Source organism: Somniosus microcephalus, chromosome 4, assembly GCF_052327205.1.
Source record: "Somniosus microcephalus isolate GS21.2 chromosome 4, FLI_Smic_1.0, whole genome shotgun sequence".
NCBI classification, from domain to species: domain Eukaryota; kingdom Metazoa; phylum Chordata; class Chondrichthyes; order Squaliformes; family Somniosidae; genus Somniosus; species Somniosus microcephalus.
In genome coordinates, this window is record NC_140990.1 from 70696554 (window position 1) to 70723334 (window position 26781).

At 49.5% G+C, this 26781-nt stretch overlaps 2 protein-coding genes across 2 annotated transcripts in view; both read right to left on the bottom strand.

Moving 5' to 3' along the window:
- LOC147119171 (uncharacterized) overlaps window positions 1-26781 on the bottom strand; it is a 169253-nt gene that overhangs the window by 74917 nt on the left and 67555 nt on the right. Inside the window, exons 3-4 of the mRNA XM_085984043.1 lie at window positions 10158-10241; window positions 7053-7736 (exon numbers count right to left, since the gene is read on the bottom strand). Of these exons, the coding sequence (XP_085840169.1) occupies window positions 7053-7736; window positions 10158-10241 (768 nt within the window). The remainder of the gene's footprint in view (window positions 1-7052; window positions 7737-10157; window positions 10242-26781) is intronic.
- On the bottom strand, window positions 19753-24941 carry LOC147119173 (uncharacterized). The gene has a single exon (XM_085984879.1). The coding sequence runs from the start codon at window positions 21531-21533 to the stop codon at window positions 20232-20234; it is 1302 nt and encodes a 433-aa protein (XP_085841005.1). The 5' UTR covers window positions 21534-24941; the 3' UTR covers window positions 19753-20231.

Below are 26781 nucleotides of genomic sequence, written 5' to 3' on the forward strand. Positions count from 1 at the left end.
GACTATAACCTGGTGTTGTGTGATTTCTTACATTTGTCCACCCCAGTCCAACACCGGCATCTCCACACCATGGGTAGAATAGATAAGGGAGAATCAGTGGATGTGGTGTATTTGGACTTTCAGAAGGCTTTCGATAAGGTCCCGCATAAGAGATTAGCGTGTAAAGTTAAGGCACATGGGATTGGGGCAAGGTACTGACTTGGATAGAGAACTGCTTGGCAGACAGGAAGCAAAGAGTTGGAATAAATGGGTCTTTTTCAGAGTGGCAGGCAGTGACTAGTGGGGTACCGCAGGGATCGGTGCTAGGGCCCCAGCTATTCACAATATATATTAATGATCTAGACGAGGGAACTAGATGTAATATCTCTAAGTTTGCAGTTGACACAAAGCTGGGTGGGCATGTGTGCTGTGAGGAGGATGCCGAGAAACTCCAGTGTGATTTGGACAGGTTGGGTGATTGGGCAGATGCATGGCAAATGCAGTATAATGTGGATAAATGCGAGGTTATCCACTTTGGTGGCAAAAACAGGAAGGCAGATTATTATCTGAATGGCATTAGATTGGGAGAAGGGGAAGTGCAATGAGACCTGGGTGTCCTTGTGCACCTGTTGCTGAAGGTGAGCATGCAGGTGCAGCAGGCGGTTAAGAAGGTAAAAGGTATGTTGGCCTTCATAGCGAGAGGATTCAAGTACAGGAGCAAGGATGTCTTGCTGTAGTTGTACAGGGCCTTGGTCAGACCACACCTTGAGTGCTGTGTGCAGTTTTGGTCGCCTTATCTGAGGAAGGATGTTCTTTCCATGGAGGGAGTGCAGCGAAGATTCACCAGACTGATACCTGGGATGGCAGGAATGACATATGAGGAGAGATTGGGTCGATTGGGCATATATTCGCTGGAGTTTAGAAGAATGAGAGGGGATCTGATTGAAACTTATAAAATTCCATCAGGACTAGACAGACTAGATGCAGGAAGGATGTTTCCGATGACAGGGGAGTCCAGAACCAGGGGTCACAGTCTAAAGATAAGGGGTAAGCCATTTAGGACAGAGATAAGGAGGAATTTCTTCAACCAGAGAGTGGTGAACCTGTGGAATTCTCTACCACAAAAGGCAGTTGAGGCCAATTCATTAAATATATTCAAGAAGGAGTTAGATATATTTCTTAAGGCTAAAGAGATCAAGGGATATGGGGAGAAAGCAGGGACAGGGTACTGAATTTGAATGATCAGCCATGATCTCATTAAATGGCGGAACAGGCTCGTGGAGCCGAATGGCCTACTCCTGGAGCCGAATGGCCTACTCCTGCTCCTATCTTCTATGTTTCTATGTTAAAGCCCAATCAGGCACAGCCACCCTGGTTACCTCGGCCAATCAAACCATTGAGCTGAAAGACATTCATCAAAGAAAGCATTCTATTGGATGGCTGTTTAGGGTTCATCGAGTAACCGCTTCCTGTTCATTGGAGCTATGAGGAATCTGCAAGTCAGAACAATGTCAGAGTTTGCTTTTACTGGGACATTTCAAAAACAAATTGCCTTCACGGTTCCACTCAGTCCACAAAGGCAGAGTTCTCAGCTCTGCTGGTTCTGTTCACACGAGGTCTGTTTCAGCTTAAAAGGGATAATTAGAGCCTGTTCTGTCTAAGGTGATTACAAGCTAATAGTTCACTAGACACGGGTCGTTAATACAAAGTCCACTAATATTAAACATATATGTATATAAAACTAGGAAGACTTTACTTTTATGACTCTACTTCCTATTAAATCTGATCTTCTAACAAAACCCAGCTTTCTTACTGTCCACTCCAGGAGGCCCCACTCCCTGAGGCTACAACCTTCAGCAGGGTCAGTGGTGGAGTTCCACAGCGGGAGTGATCCCAGAGTAACTGTCGGGATCGTACCCCCGTGTATGTTCCGGGTCGTGTATTTTCAATTATTCTGTTGTCTAACACACACACATCAATAAAAGAGGGAATTCCTGGAAACACGCTGCAGGTCCTTCTTTATCTGGAGATCAAGGGGGAAAAATTCAGTTGGTTGCGCCTCCCGTTAGTGCCTTAAGAGGGTGCCAAGTGGGGCACAAAGCAACTAGCGCCCGGGTGCAGCGATATCTGCGCCTCTCGCGAAATTGACCGGACATTTTGCGGCGGCACTAAACAATACCGGCCGATCTCCTGCGCACGCAGATCTTGACGTCATTCGAGAGTGCAACGCCCTTGTGACGCCCCAAAACGGAAATTGAGTGGCGCCCCCCTCTTTCCGCCTGGCGCACCCAATGACAGGTTGACTGGAACGCTTCCCAGTCGTTGTGGGGCTGGGGTGATGCTATTTAAAGGGGGCCTCTTCCTGGCTTCTGTGTGGTAGCCATTTTTGCACCACTCGTTCTGCGAGAGAGAGAGAGATTTTGAGAGAGACAAAGAGAGAAAGAGAGACTTCTGCATTGAGTCAACGCTGTCTGAGGTAGTTTTGGCTTCTGACCATAACTTTGCAGGTACTTTGGTTTTTGACCTTCATAACTTTGATTGCCTAGATACTATGGGGGCTGCAATGGATGGGAACGTCGTCCTTCTCCATCACATTCGGAGAGCAGAGAGACACAGAGAGAGAGTGGCAATCATGGCCAGACGGAGGAGGGCCAACAGGCCTCTGTACAGGAGACCTTACCCTCGCAGGGTTTTTCGCCAACAGTTCTCCTACATTAATATGTCTGAGGAGCAGTGTTTGTGAAGGCTGCGCTTCAGCAAGGAGGTGATCACGGAGCTCTGCCACCTGCTTCAGCTAGATTTGTATCCTCAACTGAGGAGCAGGATGTCTCTGTCAGTGGCAGTGAAGATAACAGTGGCTCTCAACTTTTATGCCACCGGCTCATTTCAATCAGCTACTTGGGACATTGCCAATATCTCCCAGTTCGCAGTGCATTGCTGCATCCGTCAGGTCACAAATGCCCTCTTTAAAAGGGGACGAGAGTACATCTCTTTCCCCATGACCCCAGACAAGCAGCAAGAATGCGCAACGGGCTTTGCGATGATAACGGGCTTCCCCATGGTGCAGGGCACCATTGACTGCACGCATGTGGCTTTGCGTGTGCCGCAAGAGAATGCCGAGGATTTCTGTTGTGTCGGTACCTTTCTACCTAGACACAATTTAGGACTCAGAACTCAGAGATTCAAACATGAAGTGCTTTATTGGAAGGAAAGGAAGTTCTGGGAAGTTCCGAACAAAGAGAGCTAAACTTAACCGAGAACACCCAACCATTTATCTCCTGTGACAGCGCCACCACAGGTGGGAGGAGAACACACAATACTAACAATTTCCGCAACCGAAAGGGCTTCCATTCCTTAAACGTTCAGTTGGTCTGTGACCACAGACAGCTGATACTCGCTGTCAATGCCCACTTTCCTGGCAGCAGCCACGATGCCTTCACCCTGCGCCAGACTTCTGTGGCAGGCCTTTTTCAGGCACTGCATCACCCAGGAGGTTGGCTTCTCAGGGATAAGGGATATCCTCTGTGCACCTGGCTGATGATACCACTCCGTTCGCCCAACACAAACGAGAGCCATCAAGCTACCAGGAACATCGTTGAGCACACAATTGGCATGCTCAAGCAACGGTTCTACTGTCTGGACCATTCTGGAGGAGCCCTTCAGTACTCGCCTGAGCGAGTCTCCCACTTCGTTGATGTGTGCTGCATGCTGCATAACCTGACAATCCTCAGGACCCAGCCAATACACCAGGCATTGGAGCACCAGCGGAGGAGGAGGAGGAAGAGGAGGAGGAAGATGAGGATGATCATCAGCAGCACCAAGGCGGGAGGGAGGCACACAATGTACAAAGTGGAAGGGCCATCCGTCAAAGGCTCATAGCAAGTCACTTCTAGGCCCCCTCTGAGGAAATGGCTTCTGCCATTCAAACAACCTGAATGAAACCATCCCACAACCCCTAAGCCGGTCAAGGCAACAATGATTGCAAAGACCAAACATGTACATTTTGAATACAGAAACTTCTTTATTTGACAAACTCTGAGTGTCTCATTTCCGCATGACAAACTAATAGAAAGAAACACAAAAAAAAACAGTCATTAACATAACTGGCTCTCACAACCTGGAGACAATGTCCAAAACAGTTACAAAAATTTGACCATGAACCTCGGCCTTTAATAAAAGAATGAAAAACATTTTGTCACACTTCCTACTTTTTGCCCTTCGAGGGTGATCTCCTTCCCTTGCGAAATTCCCCCCTTTCCACCCTGCAGCTCCTCCGTAATGGGACCCCAGTGGCTGGAGCAAGGCTGGTGGAAGGCTGCTGATTGTCACAACCTGAGACTGCAGATGCCCTTGAGGGACGGCCTGGACCAGCTCTGACTGCTCCAACTCTGCATGGGTGGCAGCAGTCTGTCCTACAGGCGGTGGCAACTGCAGTGGAGAAGTGCCAGTGGTGGCAGCAGGAATGCTGTCATCTTGAGAGGACAGCAACTCCCTGCTCGGCCGACACACTGGCACTCCCACGGGGCAGCACTTCAGCATCCGGAGCAATCTGATGGAGCACAGATTGCTGGCCTGCTGCGGCGCGGTGAGTGCCCCGGGGAAATCTGCCTGATCCAGTGAGGGTGGCAGCAGTCAGTGCTCACGTGGCCTCAATCTGCGTCTGCATGAGACCAGCCAGTGACTGCATTGCAGCACTAAGCATTTGCGTGGCAGCCGCCTGTGCTACACCGAAGTGCTCCACACTCCTTGCCAGTGATTCAATGGATTTGGGCACCCTTACCACTGCAGCCATGAGCTCAGTGTGCCTGCACTCCACCTGGGCGCTCATTTTAGCGAGGACCCGCTCCTCCTCTGCGTCCAGTGCAGCAGGACTCGATGGCATACTCTCCCTCCGGGGAGAAGGCCCCCGAGCTTCCCTACCCCCATCGAGTTGCTGCAACCCGCTGGGTCCTGGAGCTTCACCCTCATCAGACCATTCCCCTCTACTCCCCTCCAGGGAAGGCATGTTCCCAGTGTGACCATGGGCTTCCTCAGGAGAGGGTGGCGCTGATGCTCCAGCTTCCTCTTCCTCCTCGCCTTCAGCTTCACTCCCACTGGCAGCTTGAGGGCCCGTCTCCTCACCTGGTGAATCACTATCTGAAAGCAGGGAGGTACAAGAGTGGCTTTAGCATGAGGACAGGGTGGCAGCAAGGGAGGCATGAGTGCAGCAATTTAGCAATTTGGATCGAAAGTGTCAAAGGCTGGTGTTGTGAGGAACAAGTGGAAGGAGAGAGGACAAAAAGGTGATGACCTTACCATTGCTGTCCAGAACGGGGTCGGCGTCTCCAGTGGCGATGGGACCAATCACCCAGCTTGCCACAGTCCTCTGGACGCGCACCTCAAGATCGCTGAGGGGTTGCAGCTGAGGCCACCCTCCACCAGTCCGTTGCTGCTGTCTCCTATTATGAGACAACTTGGCCTGCAAGAAAAAGGACAGCGTCTGAGTAAATATGCAGCCATGGTCTTGCCTGAAATGCCTGCCATAGTTGAATAGCCCTTACAGTATGCAGCCATGGTCTTGCCTGGTGTGCCTCCCATAGTTGAATAGCCCTTACTGTATGCAAAGTGTGGAATGTGCGTGTGTGTTTGATGAAAGGGCCATAGGTGTTGGATGAGTGTTGGGCATTGGGGCTTTCAAGACCCTCTGGCCATAAAGTGAGGTTGAGATGGAGGGATGGAGAGGTCATTGAACTTTTTCCTACATTGGAGTTGGGTCCTAGGCACCATGCTGCTTGAGGAGCCTCTCTGAGCCACCTCCCTCCACACTCTTCTGTATTCGCGTGGCAAAGGCCTCCTGCCACTCTCTGGGTACAGAATAGATCTTCTGCGCTCTACTGCGCCAACCAGAGCCTCCAAGGCCCGCTCGCAGAAGCGCTGTGCTCGCTCCCTGGCCCTCTCCATAGTCCTTGGCTGCAGGATTTAGCCACAGGTCGGCCAAGGCCGAGATTCAAAGCTCCAATGAGCAGGGTGTGGCTGCAGAGTAAGATCGACCTTCCCCTTTAAGAACTGACCGGCGCCAGTGTGTCTGTGTTCAATCGCTAACTGACAGCACCTGCGCTGCGCCCGCCCTCTGAGGTAGCGCCTCGCTCCTCGGCCTTAGCACCTTAAGAGAGATGTGTAGCGCCTGTTTTAGCGCTCCAATCACCTCCAGGGGCGATAAAAGCCAAGTTTGCTGTCGGAGGCGATAATTAGCGCCAGGCGCTAAACTTTACGCACCGCCAATAATGGCGCCCCAAATGGGGCGATACCGAATTTTTCCCCCTGAATGTCTGTTGTATAATTGTACCAGCAGCTAACAGGCTCCTGTGAACTCCTCCGTCTGCTATTTTAATGCAGACTTTAACCAATTTATTTTAAACGAGTTAACACCTGCCTTAAAATGGTAGACTCAGGACTGTCAGACAAACATGTTAAACTTTCGTAGAATAATTACCACGGTCATTTTTTGACTGGAAACTTAAACCTGCCGTTTCACTTTCAGTGAGGAACAGATCACAGTTTGACACCAATCTCTGATTTGACAGCACGTTTCAAGCATTCACTGTTGTTCTTCCTGACTCTAAACACAGTTGTAAAGGAGCCTTCTGTTCCGTGCCTAGGAGCTCTGAACCATGGCAGAGAGTGGCTGGGACACATTTCTTACACGTCTCAAGATTAACCCACACGGAGCCTTTGCTGTCAGTGAAGAGAGATGAGAAAGACCAAAGTGCCATTTTCCCCTCTCAGTGTGGCCCTGAAGGACTGTGTCCAGGCTGAAGTTCTGTTCCCGCCGTACGATCCTCCCCCAGATTGTCCTTTCTGAGCTCCAGCCAGGTGATGCTAAACACACAGGTGGGAAAGACAAAAATCTACAACAATGTGTTTAAAACAAAGCTGATTTATTTGACAGATATCCAGAATATTAAACTCCAGCCCAGTTACACGGTCATTAACCTCAGCAGAAACAAACCCCAACTGTCAGAATGAACATGCAACAGCAGCAATAACAGCAGGATCCAACCCCTGCAGTCACATGTGAACTCGCTGGTGTCTCAGCAGGGTGGATGACTGAGTGAATCCCTTCCCACACTCAAAGTAGGTGTACGGCCTCTCCCAGTGTGAACTCGCTGGTGTATCAGCAGATCCTTTGTGCTTTTAAAGCTCTTCTCGCAGTCAGAACATTTAAAAGGTCTTTTATCTGTGTGAACAAGTTGATGTTCAGTGAGGTGCGATGACCGAGTGAATCCCTTCCCACACTCAGAACAGGTGAACGGTCTCTCCCCAGTGTGAACTCGCTGGTGTGTCAGAACATCGGATGAATTAGCGAATCCCTTCTCACACATGGAGCAGGTGCACGGCCTCTCCCCAGTGTGAACTCGCTGGTGTCTCAGAAGGTTGGATGACTGAGTGAATCCCTTCTCACACATGGAGCAGGTGAACAGGCCCGCCCCAGTGTGAACTCGCTGGTGTATCAGCAAGCTGGATCTCTGAGTGAATCCCTTCTCACACACGGAACAGGTGAATAGCCTCGCCCCAGTGTGAACTCGCTGGTGTCTCAGAAGGTTGGATGACTGAGTGAATTCCTTCTCACACAGGGAGCAGGTAAACAGCCTCTCCCTGGTGTGACTGCGTCGATGAGTTTCCAGCTTCGATGGGGAACTGAATCTCTTCCCACAGTCCCCACATTTCCACAGTTTCTCAATGGTGCGGGTGTCCTTGTGACTCTCCAGGTTGGATGATCAGTTGAAGCCTCATCCACACACAGAACACGTGTACAGTTTCTCCCCGCTGTGAACGGTTCAATGTTTTTTCAGGCTGTGTAACTGGTTAAAGCTCTTTCCACAGTCAGTGCACTGGAACACTCTCACTCAGGTGTGTGTGTCTCGGTGCTTTTCCAGTCACTCTGATGTTTGAAATCTTTTCCCACAGACAGAACAGACAAACATTTCTCCTTCCACATTCAAAGGCCGATCATATTCAGGTCCTGATGAATCGGGTCACTCTGTCAGATCTTGACGTGATGTTTGGTTTGAGTTTCCCGTCTGCACATCCTCCTCTTCTAATACCCTGTAAAAGGAGTTTACAAAAGGCAGGATAGGAATTTGGGTTTCTCTCCCTTTCGCTCCTGAAGGTGCTGCGTGATGGTGGGGTTTGGCCCCAGTCACTCTTTGCCCTCCAGAACCTCACCAATAGCAATTCTGAGATGTGAGCCGATACAGTGAGCTGCCAGCATTTCGACCATGGGGAGCAGCACAGCCGCCATCCCTGGCTGATTCTGTCTGGAAAAGCTGAGGCCCATGGTAGCACAGCAACAACAACTTGCATTTACATAGCGCCTTTAACGTAGTAAAACTTTCCAAGGTGCTTCACAAGAGCGGAATCAGGCAAAAATTGATCTTAGGGCCGAGGCAACTGAAGGCACGGCCACCAATGGTGGAGCAAAGGAAGTGGGGGATGCACAACAGGCCAGAATTGGAGGAATGCAGAGTTCAAAGAATCACAGAATGGTACAGCCCTTCGGCCCATTGTCCCAGAGCCAGCTCTTTGAATTTAGGCCCACTCCTCTGCTTTAACCCATAGACCTGCAATTTGTTTCCAATTCAAGTAGTTCTCCAATTCCCCTTTGAAAGTTGCCATGGTGTGGAGATGCCGGTGTTGGACTGGGGTGGACAAATGTAAGAAATCACACAACACCAGGTTATAGTCCAACAGCTTTATTTGAAATCACAAGCTTTCGGAGCGCTACTCCTTCGTCAGGTGAAGTGGAGAGATGCATAAAAACACAGCTTATATAGTCAGAGAATAATGTCAGATGTTTACAGGTAATCTTTCTAACTGCCATTTATCACACCTCGGCAGAGAGATAATCACAGCAATCAAAGGTGTAAATGGTGTCCAAACAGGTCAGTCAGGAAAATATTACATCAAAGAACAATGAGGTGGGGTCACAAGGGGTCAAATGTTGCAGATGCTGGGGTCTGTATGAAAAACAAAAAAACAGACATAAAACATTTTTTTTGCTGGAAATCACAGCAGGTCCGGCCGCATCTGTGTGGAGAGAACAAGCCAACGACGACTCGAGCCTGGATGACCCTACGTCAGGTGGGGTTACATGTAGCGTGACATGAACCCAAGATCCCGGTTGAGGCCGTCGTCATGGGTGCGGAACTTGGCTATCAGTTTCTGCTCGACGATTTTGCATTGTCGTGTGTCTCGAAGGCCGCCTTGGAGAATGCTTACCCGAAGATCGGAGGCTGAATGTCCTTGACTGCTGAAGTGTTCCCCGACTGGGAGGGAACACTCCTGCCTGGCGATTGTTGCGTGGTGTCCGTTCATCCGTTGTCGCAGTGTCTGCATGGTCTCGCCGATGTACCATGCTCCGGGGCATCCTTTCCTGCAACGTATGAGGTAGACAACGTTGGCCGAGTCACATGAGTAAGTACCATGTACCTGGTGGGTGGTGTCCTCACGTGTGATGATGGTATCTGTGTTGATGATCTGGCATGTCTTGCAGAGTTTGCTGTGGCAGGGTTGTGTGGTGTCGTGGTCGCTGTTCTCCTGAAAGCTGGGTAATTTGCTGCGAACGATTGTCTGTTTGAGGTTAGGCGGCTGTTTGAAGGTGTGATAAATGGCAGTTAGAAAGATTACCTGTAAACATCTGACATTATTCTCTGACTATATAAGCTGTGTTTTTATGCATCTCTCCACTTCACCTGACGAAGGAGCAGCGCTCCGAAAGCTTGTGATTTCAAATAAAGCTGTTGGACTATAACCTGGTGTTGTGTGACTTCTTACGTTTGAAAGTTGTCATTGAATCTGCTTCCACCACCACTTCAGGCAGTGCCTTCCAGGTCATAACTACTCGCTGCTTAAATTCTTTCCTCATGTCGCCGCTGGTTCTTTTGACAATGACCTTAAATCTGAGTCCTCTGGTTACCGACCCTTCTGACACTGGAGTCAGTTTCTCCTTATTAAGAGGGTTGTAAACACCTGGTCCACTTGGCACTGAAGTGCCTGAAACTCATAATAGGAACTCCAGGGAAACAAATAGGAACTCCAGGGAAACAAAATACTGACAAATGTTAAACTGTTCTGTTGAGAAATGAAATCTCAATTTAAGTTTTAAAAGATAAATTGCTAACGGGTTCACACTAACTCACCCGACTCAGGTTCCGCCCCTCAAACACTGCGATTGGTTGCAGAATTCGCAGCTCCCTTGGCTCTCTGGCCTCTGAGCTCTCTTCCTATTGGTTCCCAGAGCCATCAATCACCATTCGCCAACATTACGCTGGCAGATGAGGTTCAGGAGCTCAGAGGAAGAAAATAAATGAGGCCATGAATCTGAGTTGGGAAATATAATGAGAGAAATATGATTCAATTGGTGAGCTAATCTATTTAAAATCAACTCAAATGAATTGTTGCCATTAATATATTCTTTTTGCGCCAAGTGGGAAACAAATGATGTTTTCCCACACACGGAGCAGGTAAATGGCCTCTCCCCGGTGTGACTGCGTCGATGAGTTTCCAGCTCAGATGGGAAATTGAATCCCTTCCCACAGTCCCCACATTTCCACGGTTTCTCCATGGTCCGGGTGTCCTTGTGACTCTCCAGGTTGGACGATCAGTTAAAGCCTCGACCACACACAGAACACGTGTATGGTTTCTCCCCGCTGTGAATGGTGCGATGTTTTTTCAGGCTGTGTAACTGGTTAAAGCTCTTTCCACAGTCAGTGCACTGGAACACTCTCACTCGGGTGTGTGTGTCTCGGTGCTTTTCCAGTCACACTGATGTTTGAAATCTTTTTCCACGGACAGAACAGACAAACATTTCCCCTTCCACATTCAAAGGCCGATGATATTCTGGTCCTGATGAATGGAGTGACTCTGTCAGATGTTGAGGTGATGTTTGGTTTGAGTTTCCTGTCTGCAAATCCTCCCCTTCTAACACCCTGTAAAAGGAGTTTACAAAAGTCATCATTCTAAGTAGGATAGAAATTCAGAACAGACAATTCTAGTTTCTATGGAACTATAGGAAAGGAGGTTCCTATCTGAATAATGGAGTTCAACTCAGTGAAACAAAATAACAAAGTTTAATAAACAAACAAGTTAACTGGTAAAACTACAGGAGAAGATGTACACAGGTCTATTCAGCTTGCCCGCCTCTCAACAACTGCTGCAAGGTTTATGGAAGCTGACGTCATGATGTCATCACGTTCTCCGCGCCACTGGCGGTCACGTGATCGGCGTCATGACGTCATCACGCAGAGTGCAAGAAAGTACATACAGTATAGTTAACAGACAGTTTAAAGGTGCAGTCCGCAGCTGCACTACACTGTAGTTAAAGGGATTGTTGCTAATTGCCCCGAGTCTCTTGGTGGCTCCGCCACAGGCGCCCCCCCAGAATTCTCTTTAACAGACAGTGTCAAACGAACAGGAGGTTTGATGATCCTGCCCGACCGACTACAAAACTCAGGCAGCAGCAGTGGAACGTTGGAAGATGAGCTGGTGCTTGGCTGTGTCTGAAGTGGCGCATCAGGGGTGGAGGAAACAGTAGCAGGAGGTGTGGGCGAGGATGAGGCAGAAGCAGGCGGTTCAATAGCGGGCTGTTGCATAACTGGTCTGGCAGTCAACGGTGGTCATCCACGGCGAGGTGGCTGGGCGACAACAACTGGTTCACCCCGATCTAGATGGGCTGGTTTAAGTCGGTCGATAGAGATGGTATCGGACTTGCCTCCCACTTCGACCGTGAAAATTTTTTCTCCCGATGAGATGACACGAAACAGTCCAGCATAAGGTGGTCTGAGCTGATCTCTGTGAGCGTCCTGCCGAATAAAAACGTAATCGGAGCTCATGAGTTCTGCCGGAACATGAGGCCTCTGTAGGTTGTGATGCGAGGTTGGAATAGGCAGGAAATTCTTTGCCGCCTCATGATGCTGAAGAAGCTGCTGAGCCGGCGACCACGGTTCTGTATGTGGAGGGAGGAAATCCCCTGGTACTCGAAGTGCTTGACCGTAGACTAACTCAGCCGATGAAGACTGGAGGTCGTCTGTAGGGGCTGTGCGGAGGCCTAGCATCACCCAAGGGAGTCTGTCCACCCAATTGGGACCACGCAAACTGGCACGGAGGGACGTCTTGAGAGACCGATGAAACCTCTCGCACAGACCATTCGCCTGCGGATGGTAAGCGGTGGTACGGTGCAGCTTGGTACCCAAACCCTGTGCAACTGCGTTCCACAATTCTGACGTGAATTGTGGACCTCGGTCGGAGGAGATGTCAGATGGCACCCCAAACCGAGCCACCCACGACGAAATGAACGCCCTGGAGACATCCGCTGCAGTGGTAGCGACCAAGAGAATTGCCTCTGGCCACCCGGTGGTGCGGTCCACTACCGTCAGGAGATGCGTAAAACCCCGTGAAGCGGGGAGAGGACCCACTAAGTCCACGTGTACATGATCGAACCGACGTTCCGGCACCGGGAAGATGGCCACTGGAGCCTTAACATGACGATGGACTTTTGATTTTTGACAGTCCACGCAATTGTTTGTCCAGTCCCGAACGTCCGAATGCATCCCTTTCCAAACAAATTTGCGGGACATGAGCCGTTGTGAAGCTCGCATCCCCAGGTGTGATAAACCGTGTATAGCCTGAAAAATCTTCTTACGCCATTCGACCGGCACAATGGGCCGGGGCACTCCCATGGATGTGTCGCACAAGAGCTTGGTTCCTGCTGCTTGGAACTTAACATCGGCTACCTGCAAACTAGAAGGCGTGGTCCAATACACCTGTACTTCGGGATCTGCCAGTTGTTCTACCGCCAACCCGACAAAATGGATTCACAGGTGAACTGCCTGGACTGGGGCATGCGAAAGGCAATTGGCCACGAGATTATCTTTGCCGGGTACATGTCGTAAATCCGTCGTAAATTCGGATATAAATGTAAGGTGGCGCTGTTGCCGAGCTGACCACGGCTCCGCCGTTTTAGCCATTGCGAACGTGAGCGGCTTATGGTCCACGAACGCAGTGAACGGGCGCCCTTCCAAGAGAAAATGAAAATGCCGGATGGCCAAAAACAGGGCCAGTAACTCCCTGTCAAAAGTGCTATATTTTCGCTCGTTCTTGCGCAGTTGGCGGCTGAAAAAGGCCAACAGCTGCCAAGTCCCGTCGACCCATTGTTCCTAAACTGCCCCGATGGCGTAGTCGGAGGCATCGGTAGTGAGGGCGACGGGCGCGCCCGGGAGTGGGTGTGCCAGCATGGTTGCATCTGCCAACACCGCCTTGGTGTCAAGGAACGCCTGGTCCATCTGCAGTGTCCAAGTGATAATGTCCTTGCCCAACTTCCCTTTGAGTGCTTCGTACAGCGGCTGCATCAATTGGGCTGCCTTGGGGACAAAACGATGATAAAAATTTACCATCCCCAGGAACTCCTGAAGAGATTTGACTGTGTGGGGCCGCGGGAATGCCGTAACTGCCTCTACCTTGGTGGCCAGTGAGACGGCACCTTCTGAGGTAATCCTATGCCCCAGAAAGTCAATGCTGGTTAACCCAAACTGGCATTTGGCTAGGTTTATGATGAGGCCATGTTGGCTGAGACGGGCAAAGGGTGTACGTAAATGGACCATGTGCTCATTCGTATCCTTACTAGCGATGAGAATGTCATCCAAGTAAACGAAAATGAAGGGAAGGTCCCGTAACACAGAGTCCATGAGTCGCTGAAAGGCCTGAGCCGCGTTTTTCAATCCGAACGGCATTCGGAGGAACTCAAAAAGGCCAAACGGTGTGATGACTGCCGTTTTGGGGACATCCTGAGGATACACAGGAACTTGGTGATATCCGCGGACAAGATCTACTTTGGAAAATACTGAGTTGCCAGCCAGATGAGCCGAAAAATCTTGTATATGCGGTATTGGATACCTATCCGGCGTAGTGGCTTCGTTAAGGCGTCTGTAATCCCCACAAGGCCTCCATCCGCCGCCTGGTTTAGGGACAATGTGTAGTGGGGAGGACCAAGGACTGTCGGAATGTCGGACAATCCCAAGGCGCTCCATGGTCTGAAACTCCACCTTTGCAGCTGCAAGCTTTCCGTGTTCCAATCTTCGTGCCCGAGCGTAAACAGGCAATCCCGTTGTGGTGATGTGATGCGCCACACCGTGCCGTGCGACTGCTGCTGAAAATGTAGGCCTGGTGAGCTCCGGGAACTCGCCGAGTAGGCGCGTAAACCCGTCCTGCGATGGAACCGCACAGGCGACCAACCAGGACACGGCGGTGCTGCGGTGGCAAGGCACCGCGTGGAAAGTGGACGCATTAATGAGTCGGCAGTGTTGGACATCGACCAGAAAGCCGTTGGCACAGAAAAAATCAGCCCCCAGGATGGCCTGTGATACTTTAGCCATTATAAACTCCCACACAAAACACTGACCGCCGAGGGTTAAATTGACTGTTCGTTTGCCGAACGTGCGAATAGCCGTACCATTGGCTGCCTCGAGAGAAGGACCGTGACCGCCAGATTGCAGATCCAGCTTTGAAGCTGGCAAAATACTGCACTGTGAACCAGTGTCACACAGGAATCGTCGCCCTGTCATGGAATCCGTAATATAAAGGAGTTTTCCCGCTGAACCGACTGCCATGGTGAACTGGGCGTGTTTTCCAGACCCTGTCGTCCTTATCGAAGCTCGTGGGCCTGCTGGAGATTTTTTTTCGGCAAAACTACAGGGAGAACGGCAGCATCGAGCCTTGGCGCCAAAACGGGCATGGTATGCACACCAGCCTGCTGGAGGAGGGCTGGGCTTCACTCGCGTGGGAGAAAGGCGCCTCGTGGCAGCACAACACTGCTGTGTGACCGTAAAAATCTTGTCTGCCTCTGCAGCGAGCTCGGCACAGTCCGTAATCGCAGAACTGGCCAAGGCTGCCTGAACTGGTTCAGGTAGCTGGCAGAGGAAGAGTTCTCGGAACAAAAAACATTGGGGCTCCGAACCCAAAAGCGTGAGCATCTGGCTCATCAGTTCCGATGGTTTTGAGCCCCGAGGCCGGGCATAGCAATAAGCTTGCGTGCGCGCTCTGACTTATTTAGACCAAACACCTGTAGCAAACGAGTTTTTAGAGCTTCATACTTGCCCTCTGCCGGTAGATTGCCCAGGAGGCTGACGACCCGCGAGGCCGTGGCGCCGTCGAGAGTGGAGACCACGTAGTAATAACGGGTCGAATCCGCTGTAATCTCCCGGAGTGCGAACTGGGCTTCTGCCTGGAAAAACCATGCTGCTGGTTGCTGTTCCCAGAACTGCGGCAATTTAAGGGCGACGGCGTTCGTGTTCATTATAAATATCTCAACGAAACTTGTCCGACGAGATCGGGGTCACCAATATAGGAACGGAGGTTCCTATCCGAATAATGGAGTTCAACTCAGTGAAACAAAGTAACAAAGATTAATAAACAAACAAGTTAACTGGTAAAACTACAGGAGAAGATGTGTCTATTCAGCTTGCCCACCTCTCAACAACTGCTGCAAGGTTTATGGAAGCTGACGTCATGACGTCATCATGTTCTCCGCGCCACTGGTGGTCACGTGATTGGCGTCATGACGTCATCACGCAGAGTGCAAGAAAGTACATACAGTATAGTTAACAGACAGTTTAAAGGTGCAGTCCACAGCTGCACCAAACTGTAGTTAAAGGGATTGTTGCTAATTGCCCCGAGTCTCTTGGTGGCTCCGCCACAGAACATTCTTTCCTCTCTTGTTCTCCCAAAGCTGTAAATCCCCGTCCCACACACTCTCCCTACTCCCTGTGCTGAAATCCAAACCCATCGCACCAACTCCAACATTTCTTTCCTCCACTCCCAGTTTTCCCCCTCCCTCTACTCTGGTTGGGTTCAGTTCTACACCCCCTGTGTGCAGAGTGAGAATAAAATCAACGAGTCACTGATTGTCTCTCCTGGTCACTGGGACCCTGAAGCCCCGCCCAGTCTCTGGTCCTGCCCAAGATGGCCGCGCATGCGCCGTTCTGCAGCTGGAACTGGTCTGTCTTTCTTCCACCAAGATGGCGGCGCGTAACCCGGGCCTGTCACCGAGAAAAAGCCTCACCGCTGCCGTCCGGTGGAACACAAACCGGGCCGCGGGATCTCATTCGGGCCCGAGGCCGTTCTCCAACTTTATAAACCCTGCGGCGCAGCCTACCCGCAGTTTATTAATCTCCCGGCCCCACTCCCGCCGACCTGTAGCTCCGCCCGGAGACCGCACGGGGCTTTCATTGAAAAGTTGGTGAGGGACACGTGACCCGGGCCCACTGCCTGATTGACGGGAGCTTCCGACCAATAGGGGGCGAGCGGGGCGGGGCTGGAGGAGCAAGCCGGCGGCGGGTCCTCCAACGAATCGGGGAGCCCAAGGGGCGGGACTAGCGCCGGCTGATTGTCTGATCCGCAGGGCAGCGAGTTTCTCCAGTCCTTTGTTCAGGGCCTGGGGCCAGGGGAGGCTGTGGGCCTTTATTCCCCTTATTGTACACAAGGCTCTTTGTCTCACAACACACTGGCTCAGGTTTTAATAGAGACTTTTTAAATTCATCAATAAAAGCAGATAAACCCCGTGCTTCCGTAGAACAAACGTTTTAATATTTGGGAGTAAAAGTACAAGTTTTTTTCCCTCTGGGGAATTTATTATTAGTTTCAGGAAACAACAACAACCACTTGTATTTATAAAGCGCCTTTAATGTAGTAAAAGGTCCCAAGTCTCTTCACAGGATCGTTATAAAACAAAATTTGACACCGAGCCACATAAGGAGATATTCGGGCAGATGACCAAAAACTTGGTCAAAGAGGTAGGTTTTAAGGAGCATCTTAAAGAAGGAGAGAGAGGTAGAGAGATGGAGAGGTTTAGGGAGGGAATTCCAGAGCTTAGGGCCCAGGCAACTGAAGGCATGGCCACCAATGGTGGAGCGATTAAAATCGGGGATGCTCAAGAGGCTGGAATTAGAGAAGCGCAAACATCTTGGGGGTTGTGTGACTGAAGGAGATTACAGAGATAGGGAGGGGCGAGGCCACGGAGGGATTTGAAAACAAGGACGAGACACTTGAGGAAAAGCAGGGAGTGGGGGAGGGTCAAGCCCTTATGGGACAGGGTCGCTAATTCTGTTCTGCGACAGTTACTGGGACAGACTGTATCTCCCCCTCTCCTCCACACAGGGATTTGTGGTAGTTAAAGGGACAGTGATTCTTCTTGTTCTGAGATTGTAATTAAAGGGACACTACTCTGAGATGGCTGCGAACTTTTAGTGTCGCCAGCCTTTCTAAAACATCTTCCTTTTATTGAAGATCTGTGTGAAGTCGCTGGTGACTCAGCAGGTTGGATGAACTCTGAAACCTCTTTATACAGTCAGAACATTTAAAGGGTCTCGCATTGGTTCTGGGGCAGGAGGGATCTGGTTAACAGTGATCACAATATCATTAGGTTTAAAGTAGTTATGGAAAAGGACAAAGAAAAATCAATGGTGAAAATACCCAGCTGGAAGAGAACCAATTTCAGTGATGTGAGAAGGGATCGAGCACAGGTGGACTGGAAACAAAGATTGTCCAGGAAAACAGTGAATGACCAATGGCAGGCCTTCAAGGCTGAGATAGTTCGGGTACAAACCAAACATATTCCCATAAGGAGGAAAGATGGGCCATCCAAAGCTCGAGCTCCCGATGACAAAGGATATCGAGGTTAGAATAAAACAGAAAAAGGAGGTTTACAACAAATGTCAGGTGTAGAATACAGTCAAAAACCAGGCAGAATACAGAGAGTGCGGGGGAAAATGAAACAGGATATAAGAAGGACAAAGAGACATTATGAAAAAAGATTAGCAGGTAACATAAAAGAGAACTTAAAAATCTTCTATAAACATATGAAAAGTAAAAGGAATTAGTTAAAGGAATGGTGGGGCCGATTAGAGACCAAATAGGAGCTCATCATACGGAGGCAGAGGGCGTGGCTGAGGTACTGAATGAGTACTTAGCATCTGTCTTCACAAAAGAGGATGAAGTTAATGTTGCAGTAGAGGAGGGGGGAGTAGAGAAATTGGATACAAATGGATAGAAAGGAGGCGCTAAATAGGTTGTCATCACTCAAAGTTAACAAGTCACCCGGTCCAGATGCGATGCATCCCAGATTGCTGAGGGAAGCTAGGGTGGAGATAGCAGAAGCTCCGATCACAATCTTTCAATCTCCCTCAGATATATGGGAGTGGTGCCAGAAGACTGGAGGATTGCAAATGTTACACCCCTGTTCAAAAAAGGGGAGAGGGATAAACCTGGTAACTACAGGCCAATCAGTCTAACGTCAGTGATGGGTGAACGGCCAGAGACCATTGTCAAGGACAAAATTAATTCTCACTTGGAGAAGCATGGGTTAATGAGGGGCAGTCAATATGGATTTGTTAAAGGTGAATCGTGTCTGACTAACCTGACTGAGTTCTTTGATGAAGTAACAGAGGGTTGATGAAGGTAGTGCAGCAGATGTTGTATATATGGACTTTCAAAAGGCATTTGATAAAGTACCACACAAGAGATTTACTCGGAAAATAGAAGCACATGGAATTAAAGGGCTGATGGTAATTTGGGTATAATTGGCTAAGGGAGGGGAGACAGTGAGCAGCGCTGAGGGATGTTTTTCTGACTGGAGGGAAGTATGCAGTGGGTTCCCCCAGGGGTCGGGATTAGGACCATTGTTTTTCTTGTTATATATAACTGACCTGGACTTGGGCATAGGTGTAAAATTTCAAAATTTACGGATGATACAAAACTTGGCAACGCAGTAAATTGTGAGCATAGTAGTAGCAGACTTCAGGAGGGCAGAGACAGGCTGTGAAATGAGCAGACACAAGGCAGATGAAATTAAATGAGGATAAGGGTGAAGTGATGCACTTTGGGAGAAACAACAGGGAGAGGCCGTATAATCTAAATGGGACTATTTTGAGGGGGTGCAAGAGCAGAGGGACCTGGGGGTCCAGATTCACAAATCTTTGAATGTGCCACAGCAAGTTGGTGAGGCGGTTCAGAAAGCGTATGGGATAATTGGCTTTGTAAATATGGCCATTGAATACAAAAACAAGGAAGTTACACTAAACCTTTACAAATCACTAGTTAGGAACATAGGACAGGAGGAGGCCATTCAGCCCCTCGAGCCTGTTCCGCCATTCAATGAGATCATGGCTGATCTGTGACCTAACTCCATACACCCGCCTTTGGCCCATATCCCTTAACACCTTTGGGTAACAAAAACCTATCAATCTCAGATTTAAAATTAACAATTGATCTCGCATCAATTGCCGTTTGCGGAAGAGAGTTCCAAACTTCTACCACCCTTTGTGTGTAGAAGTGTTTCCTAATTTCACTCCTGAAAGGTCTGGCTCTAATTTTTAGACTATGCCCCCCAGTCCTAGAATCCCCAACCAGCGGAAATAGTTTCTCTCTATCTACCCTATCTGTTCCCCTTAATATCCTGAAAACTTCGATCAGATCACCCCTTAACCTTCTAAATTCCAGGGAATCCAACCCTAATTTGTGTAATCTCTCCTCGTAACTTAACCCTTGGAGTCCGGGTATCATTCTGGTAAACCTACGCTGCACTCCCTCCAAGGCCAATATATCCTTCCTAAGGTGTGGTGCCCAGAACTACTCTCAGTACTCCAGGTGTGGTCTAACCTGGGTTTTGTACAGCTGCAGAGTTTTGGCCTCAGCTGGAGTCTTGTGTACAGATCTGGGCACCACACTTTAGGAAGGATGTCAAGGCCTTGGAGAGGGTGCAGAGGAGTTTGACCAGGATGGTACCAGGGATGAGGGACTTCAGTTATGTGGAGAGATTGGAGAAGCTGGGATTGTTCCCCTTAGAACAGAGAAGGTTAAGAGGAGACCTAATAGAGGTGTTCAAAATGATGAGGGGTTTTGATCGAGCAAGTAGGGAGAAACTGTTCACTCTGGCAAGTGGGTCGGTAACCAAAGGTCACAGATTTAAAATAGTTGCTAAAAGAACTAGAGGGAAATGAGGAGAATTGTTTTCACACAGAGGGTTGTTCAGGTCTGGAACGCACCATCTGAAAGGATGCTGGAATCAGGTTCCACAGGAACTTTCAAACAGTAATTGGACATGTACTTGAAGAGGACTAGTTTGCAGAGTTCTGGGGATAAAGCTGGGGTTTGGGACTAAATTGGACAGCTCTTTCAAAGAGCCGGCACAGACACGATGGGCCGAATCACCTCCTTCTGTGCTGTTAGATTGTATAATCAGTGTGAAGACGCTGGTGTCTCTTAAGGATCTTAGAGCTTTTAAAGCTCTTCCCACAGTCAGAACATTTAAAGGGTCTCTCGTCAGTGTGAACAAGCTGGTGTGTCAGCAGGTGGGATGACTGAGTGAATCCCTTCCCACACACGGAGCAGGTGAATGGTCTCTCTCCAGTGTGAACTCGCTGATGTGCCAGCAGGTTGCATGACTCAGTGAATCCCTTCCCACACACGGAGCAGGTGAACGGCATCTCCCCAGTGTGTAGGTGTTGGTGTCTCTTCAGCTCCCGGGAGCTTTTAAAGCTCTTCCCACAGTCAGAACATTTAAAGGGTCTCTCGTCAGTGTGAACTCGCTGATGTGACAGCAGGCTGGAGTGATGAGCGAATCCTTTCCCACACACGGAGCAGGTGAATGGCCTCTCTCCAGTGTGAACTCGCTGATGTGCCAGCAGGTTGGAGGGCTGAGCGAATCCCTTCTCACACACGGAGCAGGTGAGCGGCCTCTCCCCAGTGTGTAGGTTTTGATGTCTCTTCAGCTCCCCGGAGCTTTTAAAGCTCTTCCCACAGTCAGAACATTTAAAGGGTCTCTCATCAGTGTGAACAAGCTGGTGTCCCTTCAGTTCCCCGGGGCTTTTAAAGCTCTTCCCACAGTTAGGACACTGAAATGGTCTCTCATCAGTGTGAGCTCGCTGGTGATTCTTCAAACACTGGGGTCTTTTAAAGCTCTTCCCACAGTTCGGACACTGAAATGGTCTCTCATCAGTGTGAACAAGCTGGTGTTCCTTCAGATCCCTGGCGCTTTTAAAGCTCTTCCCACAGTCAGAACACTGAAATGGTCTCGCATCAGTGTGAACAAGCTGGTGTCGCTTCAGTTCCCCGGGGCTGTTAAAGCTCTTCCCACAGTCAAAACACTGAAACGGTCTCTCATCAGTGTGAACAAGCTGGTGTCCCTTCAGATCCCCGGGGCTTTTAAAGCTCTTCCCACAGTCAGAACACTGAAATGGTCTCTCCCCAGTGTGAACTCGCTGGTGTCTTTGCAGGTGGGATGAACAAACAAATCCCTTTCCACACACGGAGCAGGTGAATGGACTGTCCCTGGTGCGACTGTGCCGTTGAACTTCCAATGCAGACGGGGAACTGAATCCCTTCCCGCCGTCCCCACCTTTACCCGGTTTCTCCCCGGTGTGGCAGTGCACGTGTCTCGCCAGGTCAGGCAATCGGCTGAATCCGCGTCCACACACCGAACACGTGTGTGGTTTGTCATCGCTGCGATCGCTGCTTTCTCCTTCCATGTGCAAAGGCCGATGATATTCAGGTCCTGATGAATCGAGTGACTCTGTCAGATCTTGACGTGATTTTGGTCTGAGCTTCCTGCCTGTAACTGCTCCACTTCTATAACCCTGTAAATTGAGATCAGAAAAGGATCAGAGGCAAACTGTTGTTTAATTTTCCCCTTTCCGACCCTAGGGGCAGTGAAGCTGATTTTCAGGCCCCGGCTGCTGCACAAGTTGGTTGAAAGGATCAGCAGCAATGGCAGCTGCAATATCCACAAGCCCCGGCGCTCCAGAAAGCGCTCTGTTGACGCTGAGTCCCGCGCATGTGCTCATGGCCCCCGCGCTCTCCCTCCTGCTCCACAATCGCCCGTCCCAATCGGTCCGCACATGCTCAGCGCACAAAACCCCGCGGTTGGAACACCGGGCGCGCATGCGGAGCCGCAACATCTGGTACGTGTGCACGGCTCAGGTGGGGGCGAGTCAGTGTTTCACCTCAGCCGCCAGGGAGGTGCGCATGCGCAGGACGACCCAACATTCTTCCTGTCAGCAATCACTCCCTCGTTTCTTTAATAAAAACAGAAAATGCTGGAAATACTCAGCAGGTCAGGCAGCATCTGTGGAGAGAGAAACAGAGTTAACGTTTCAGGTCGATGACCTTTCGTCAGAACTGCTTGTTCTTTAGTGTCAGCCAGTGGCTCAGTTGGTAGCACTCTCGCCTCTGAGTCAGAAAGTTGTGGGTTCAAGTCCCACTCCAGAGACTTGAACATAGAAATCTAGGCTGACACTCCAGTGCAGTGCTGAGGGAGTGCTGCATTGCCGGAGGTGCCGTCTTTCGGATGAGACATTAAACTGAGGCCCTGTCTGCTCTCTCAGGTGGATGTAAAAGATCCCATGACACTATTTCGAGAAAGATAGGCTTGCATTTATACAGTGCTTTCATGACCAGCAGACATCTTGAAATGCTTTACAACCAATGAAGTTCTTTTGAAGAGTAGTCACTGTTGTAATGTGGGAAAGAGCAGGGGAGTTATCCCCGGTGTCCTAGCCAATGTGTATCCCTCAATTAACATACAAAAAGTTAGATTATCTGGTCATTATCACATTGCTGTTTGTGGGAGCTTGCTGTGCGATTATTGACTTCTGCGTTTCCTACATTACAACAGTGACTACATTTCAAAAGTACTTCATTGGCTGTAAAGCGTTTTGGGACGTCCGGTGGTGGTGAAAGGCGCTATAGAAATGCAAATCTTTCTTTCTTCACTGGCCTCACCAGCGACCTCTGCTGGCTGTTGGTTGATTGACAGCTGAGAGTCCGCGCATGCGTACGCGGGACGGCGGTTTGGGCCGAGTCCGGCACAGCGACCACTCCCGGTCACCAAGGGTAATAACCGCGCATGCCCAGAGGACACCAACCCCCTCCCCCACTCGGAGCTGCGCCTGCGCACTCGGATCCTGTCGGACGGAGTCGGCGCGGGGCATTCTGGGAAAGGCCTTGGTGTCGGTTCCAGAGTCACGATCGGTGACGCAAAGTGAGTTTTCTCCGCTCCGATTGGGTGGAGAATCGCGCGGGGTCGGGGGAGGGGTGGATCGGGAGAGAATAAAGTGAAATAGAAAAACCTGAGAGTCCGCGAGGCCCCGGACCGAGCGGCGTCATTTGGACGGTGCACGTGATCTCCCCGGGGACATGTGACCTGGGCCCACGGCCTGATTGACGGGAGCTTCCGACCAATAGGGAGCGAGTGGGGCGGGGCTGGAGGAGCGAGCTGGCGGCGGGTCCTCCAACCAATCGGGGAGCCCGAGGGGCGGGACTAGCGCCGGCTGATTGTCTGATTCGCAGGGCAGCGAGTTTCTCCAGTCCCTTGTTCAGGGCCTGGGGTCAGGGGAGGCTGTGGGCCTTTATTCCCCTTATTGGACACAAGGCTCTTTGTCTCACAACACACTGGCTCAGACTTTAACTATCGGTTTACAGGAAATAGTGAATTGAAAATTGCAAAACTGAGATTGTTAGTTTTACACAGGATATACGGCACAGAAACAGGCCATTCGGCCCAACCAGTCCATGCCGGCGTTTATGCTCCATACATCGAAACATTCAATGCGATCATGGCTGATCATCCAAATTCCGTACCCGGTCTCTGCTTTCTCCTCATACCCCTTGGTCCCTTTAGCCTTAAGAAATATATCCAACTCCTTCTTGAATATATTTAATGAATTGGCCTCAACTGCCTTCTGTGGTTGCCTCACACGAGCCTCCTCCCGTCTTTCTTCATCTAAATCTATCACCATATCCCTCGATTCCCTTCTCCCACATATGCTTGTCCAGCCTCCCCTTAAATGCATCGATATTATTCGCTTCAACCACTCCCTGTGGTAACGAGTTCCACATTCTCACCACTCTCTGGGTAAAGAAGTTTCTTCTGAATTCCCTATTGGATTTCTTGGTGACTGTCTTATATTGATGGCCTCTAGTTATGCTCTTCCCCACAAGTGGAAACATTCTCTCTGTATCCACTCTATCAAAAAATTTTCATAATTTTAAGGACCTCTATTAGGTCACCCCTCAGCCTTTTTTCAAGAGAAAAGAGACCCAGCCTGTTCATCCTTTCCTGATATGTAAACCCTCGCATTTCTGGTATCATCCTCCTAAATCTTCTCTGCACTCTCTCCAGTGCCTCTATATCCTTGTTATAATATGGTGACCAGAACTGTACGCAGTTCTCTAAGGGCTGATTTTTGCCGGCGCTCAGAGTGCGGGTTTGGAGGCAAGTCCGCTGTCAAAATCACAAAGATTGACAGCGGGTCGGTATCCTGCTCTGAACCGCCTCCTTGTGAGTTTCCTAAGTGTCGGGTCTGTCATCCCTGAACAGACCCGACACCAAGCGGCAGGTCAGCCAATTTAGATACTTTAAAGCTTGATAAAAGGTAGTTAAGCACCATTTTCCCAAGTACTTACCATTTCCCCAGTTTTTAACGAGGTTCCCGGAGAGCGGCTATCACGTCAGGTAAGTATGTCGGGTTCTCAATGACTGTGGATTGCTGTGAATAGGTGAAAGCTGCAGAAGTGGTCTAAAACCTACCATTTCACAGCTGTTCACTTCCCAATCTTAGAATCTGGAGCATTAATGATTTGGAACCCACTTTGGAGCTTTATGCAAACACGATTTCCCTTCATAAAACCATGCTGACTCTGCCTAATCATATTATCATTTTCTAAGTGCCCTGTTCCACTTCCTTAATAATGGATTCCAGCATTTTCCCGAGGACTGGTGTCAGGCTAACTGGTCTGTAGATCCCTGTTTTCTCTCTCCCTCCTTTCTTGAATAGCGGGGTTACATTTGCTACCTTCCAATCCACTAGGACCTTTCCAGAATCTAGTGAATTTTGGAAGATCACGACCAATGCATCCACTATCTCTGCAGCCACCTCTTTTAGAACCCTAGGATGTAGGCCGTCAGGTCCAGGGGATTTGTCGGCTTTTAGTTCCGTTCGTTTCTCAAGTACTTTTTCTCGACTGATATGAATTACTTTAAGTTCCTCACTCTCATTAGCCCCTTGGTTCCCCACTATTTCTGGAATCTCAACCTTCTCAAGTGTAGCTCACGTGGCTCCAGCTCGCTCAGCCTAAGCCCGGGCTGTCCGCAGTGCGGCTGCAACATGCCCGTAGACTTGCACGAGTGGCCGGGACCTCTCGCCCTGACCGAGGTGGACGAGAAGCCTGCGCAGCCCCTCCGTGTCAAGTATGACAACGTGGACATAGATATGCTGGGTAAAGTGCTGAGCCCGGCCCAGGTACTGACTGCAGCTGAGAGCTGAACACACAGGAACCGCTCCAGTGCCTGGAGCCAGCAACAAGAGGCAACAAAAGCAAGGAAGGCACAGAGTACAAAAGCAAGGAAGTTATGATGAACCTTCATAAAACACTGGCTTGGCCTCAACTGGAGTATTACGTCCAATTCTGGGCCCCGCACTTTAGGAAGGATGTGAAGACCTTAGAGAGGGTGCAGAAAAGATTTACAAGAATGGTTCCAGGAATGAGGGCCGTCAGTTACGTGGATAGACAGAAGAAGCTGGGGTGGTTCTCCTTAGAGCAGAGAAGGTTGGGAGGAGATCTGATAGAAGTGTTCAAAATCACGAGGGGTCTAGACAGAGTAGATAGAGAGAAACTGTTCCCATTGGCAGAAGGGTCGATAACCAGAGGACACAGATTTAAGGTGATTGGCAGAAGAACCAAAGGCGACATGAGGAAAAACTTTTTTATGCAGCGAATGGTTAGGATCTGGAATGCACTGCCTGAAAGGGTGGTGGAAGCAGATTCAATCACGGCTTTCAAAAGGGAATTGGATGAGTAGCTGAAAGAAAAACATTTGCAGGGCTACGGGGAAAGGGCGGTGGAGTGGGACTAGTTGAAGTGCTCTTGCAGAGAGCCAGCACGGGCTCAATGGGCCGAATGCCCTCCTTCTGTGCTGTGACCATTCTCTGATTCTAAGCTTATATTGTGGTTAATAACAGACAAACTCTGTTCTTTCCCCTGATCTGATTACAGATTCCAACCAGTCGATTCAGTGATAACAACAGAAAATGCTGGAAAAACTCAGCAGGCCAGGCAACATCCATGGAGAGAAAATAGAATGGAATGTCTTATCAGTGTTGCCATGGTGACCTGTCTGCAGTGAAACGCCTGTTTGAGTTTCTAACTCAGACCAAACTTCTCTTTCCCATAATACACATTATATCAGACATTTGATGTCAATGTATTTCAGCCATGTTATGTTGATATCTCTAAAATCTACAGGGAGATCAGATACACAAATCTTTAAAAGTTGGAGGACAAGTTTATAAAGTGGTTTAAAAATGTTACCCGAGGTTTTTATAAATGGGGCGTAGAAAACAAACTAATCAGTTTGGCTGCAGTTAGAATAAGTTTTGGGTATCTTACACTAGGAAGGATGTCGGGGCCACAGAGAGGCTGCAGAATAAATTCACTGAGGTTATACCACGGATGAGAGGCTTTAGTTATCAGAGAATCCTAGAATGAAACAGCACAAAAGGCGGCCATTCGGCCCATCATGCTTGTGCCAGCTCTTTGGGAGAGCTATCCAATTAGTCCCACTCCCTTGCTCTTTCCCCATATCCCGGTAAATGTTTTCCCTTCAAATATTTATCCAATTCCCTTTTGGAAGTTACTCTTGAATCTGCTTCCTCCACCCTTTCAGGCAGTGCATTTCAGATCATAATAACTCGCTGGGTAAAGAAATGTTTCCTCATG

Coding starts and splice junctions, on each gene's coding strand:
- LOC147119173 (XM_085984879.1), bottom strand. CDS start 21,533: ATGGAAGGAGAAAGCAGCGATCGCAGCGATGACAAACCACACACGTGT.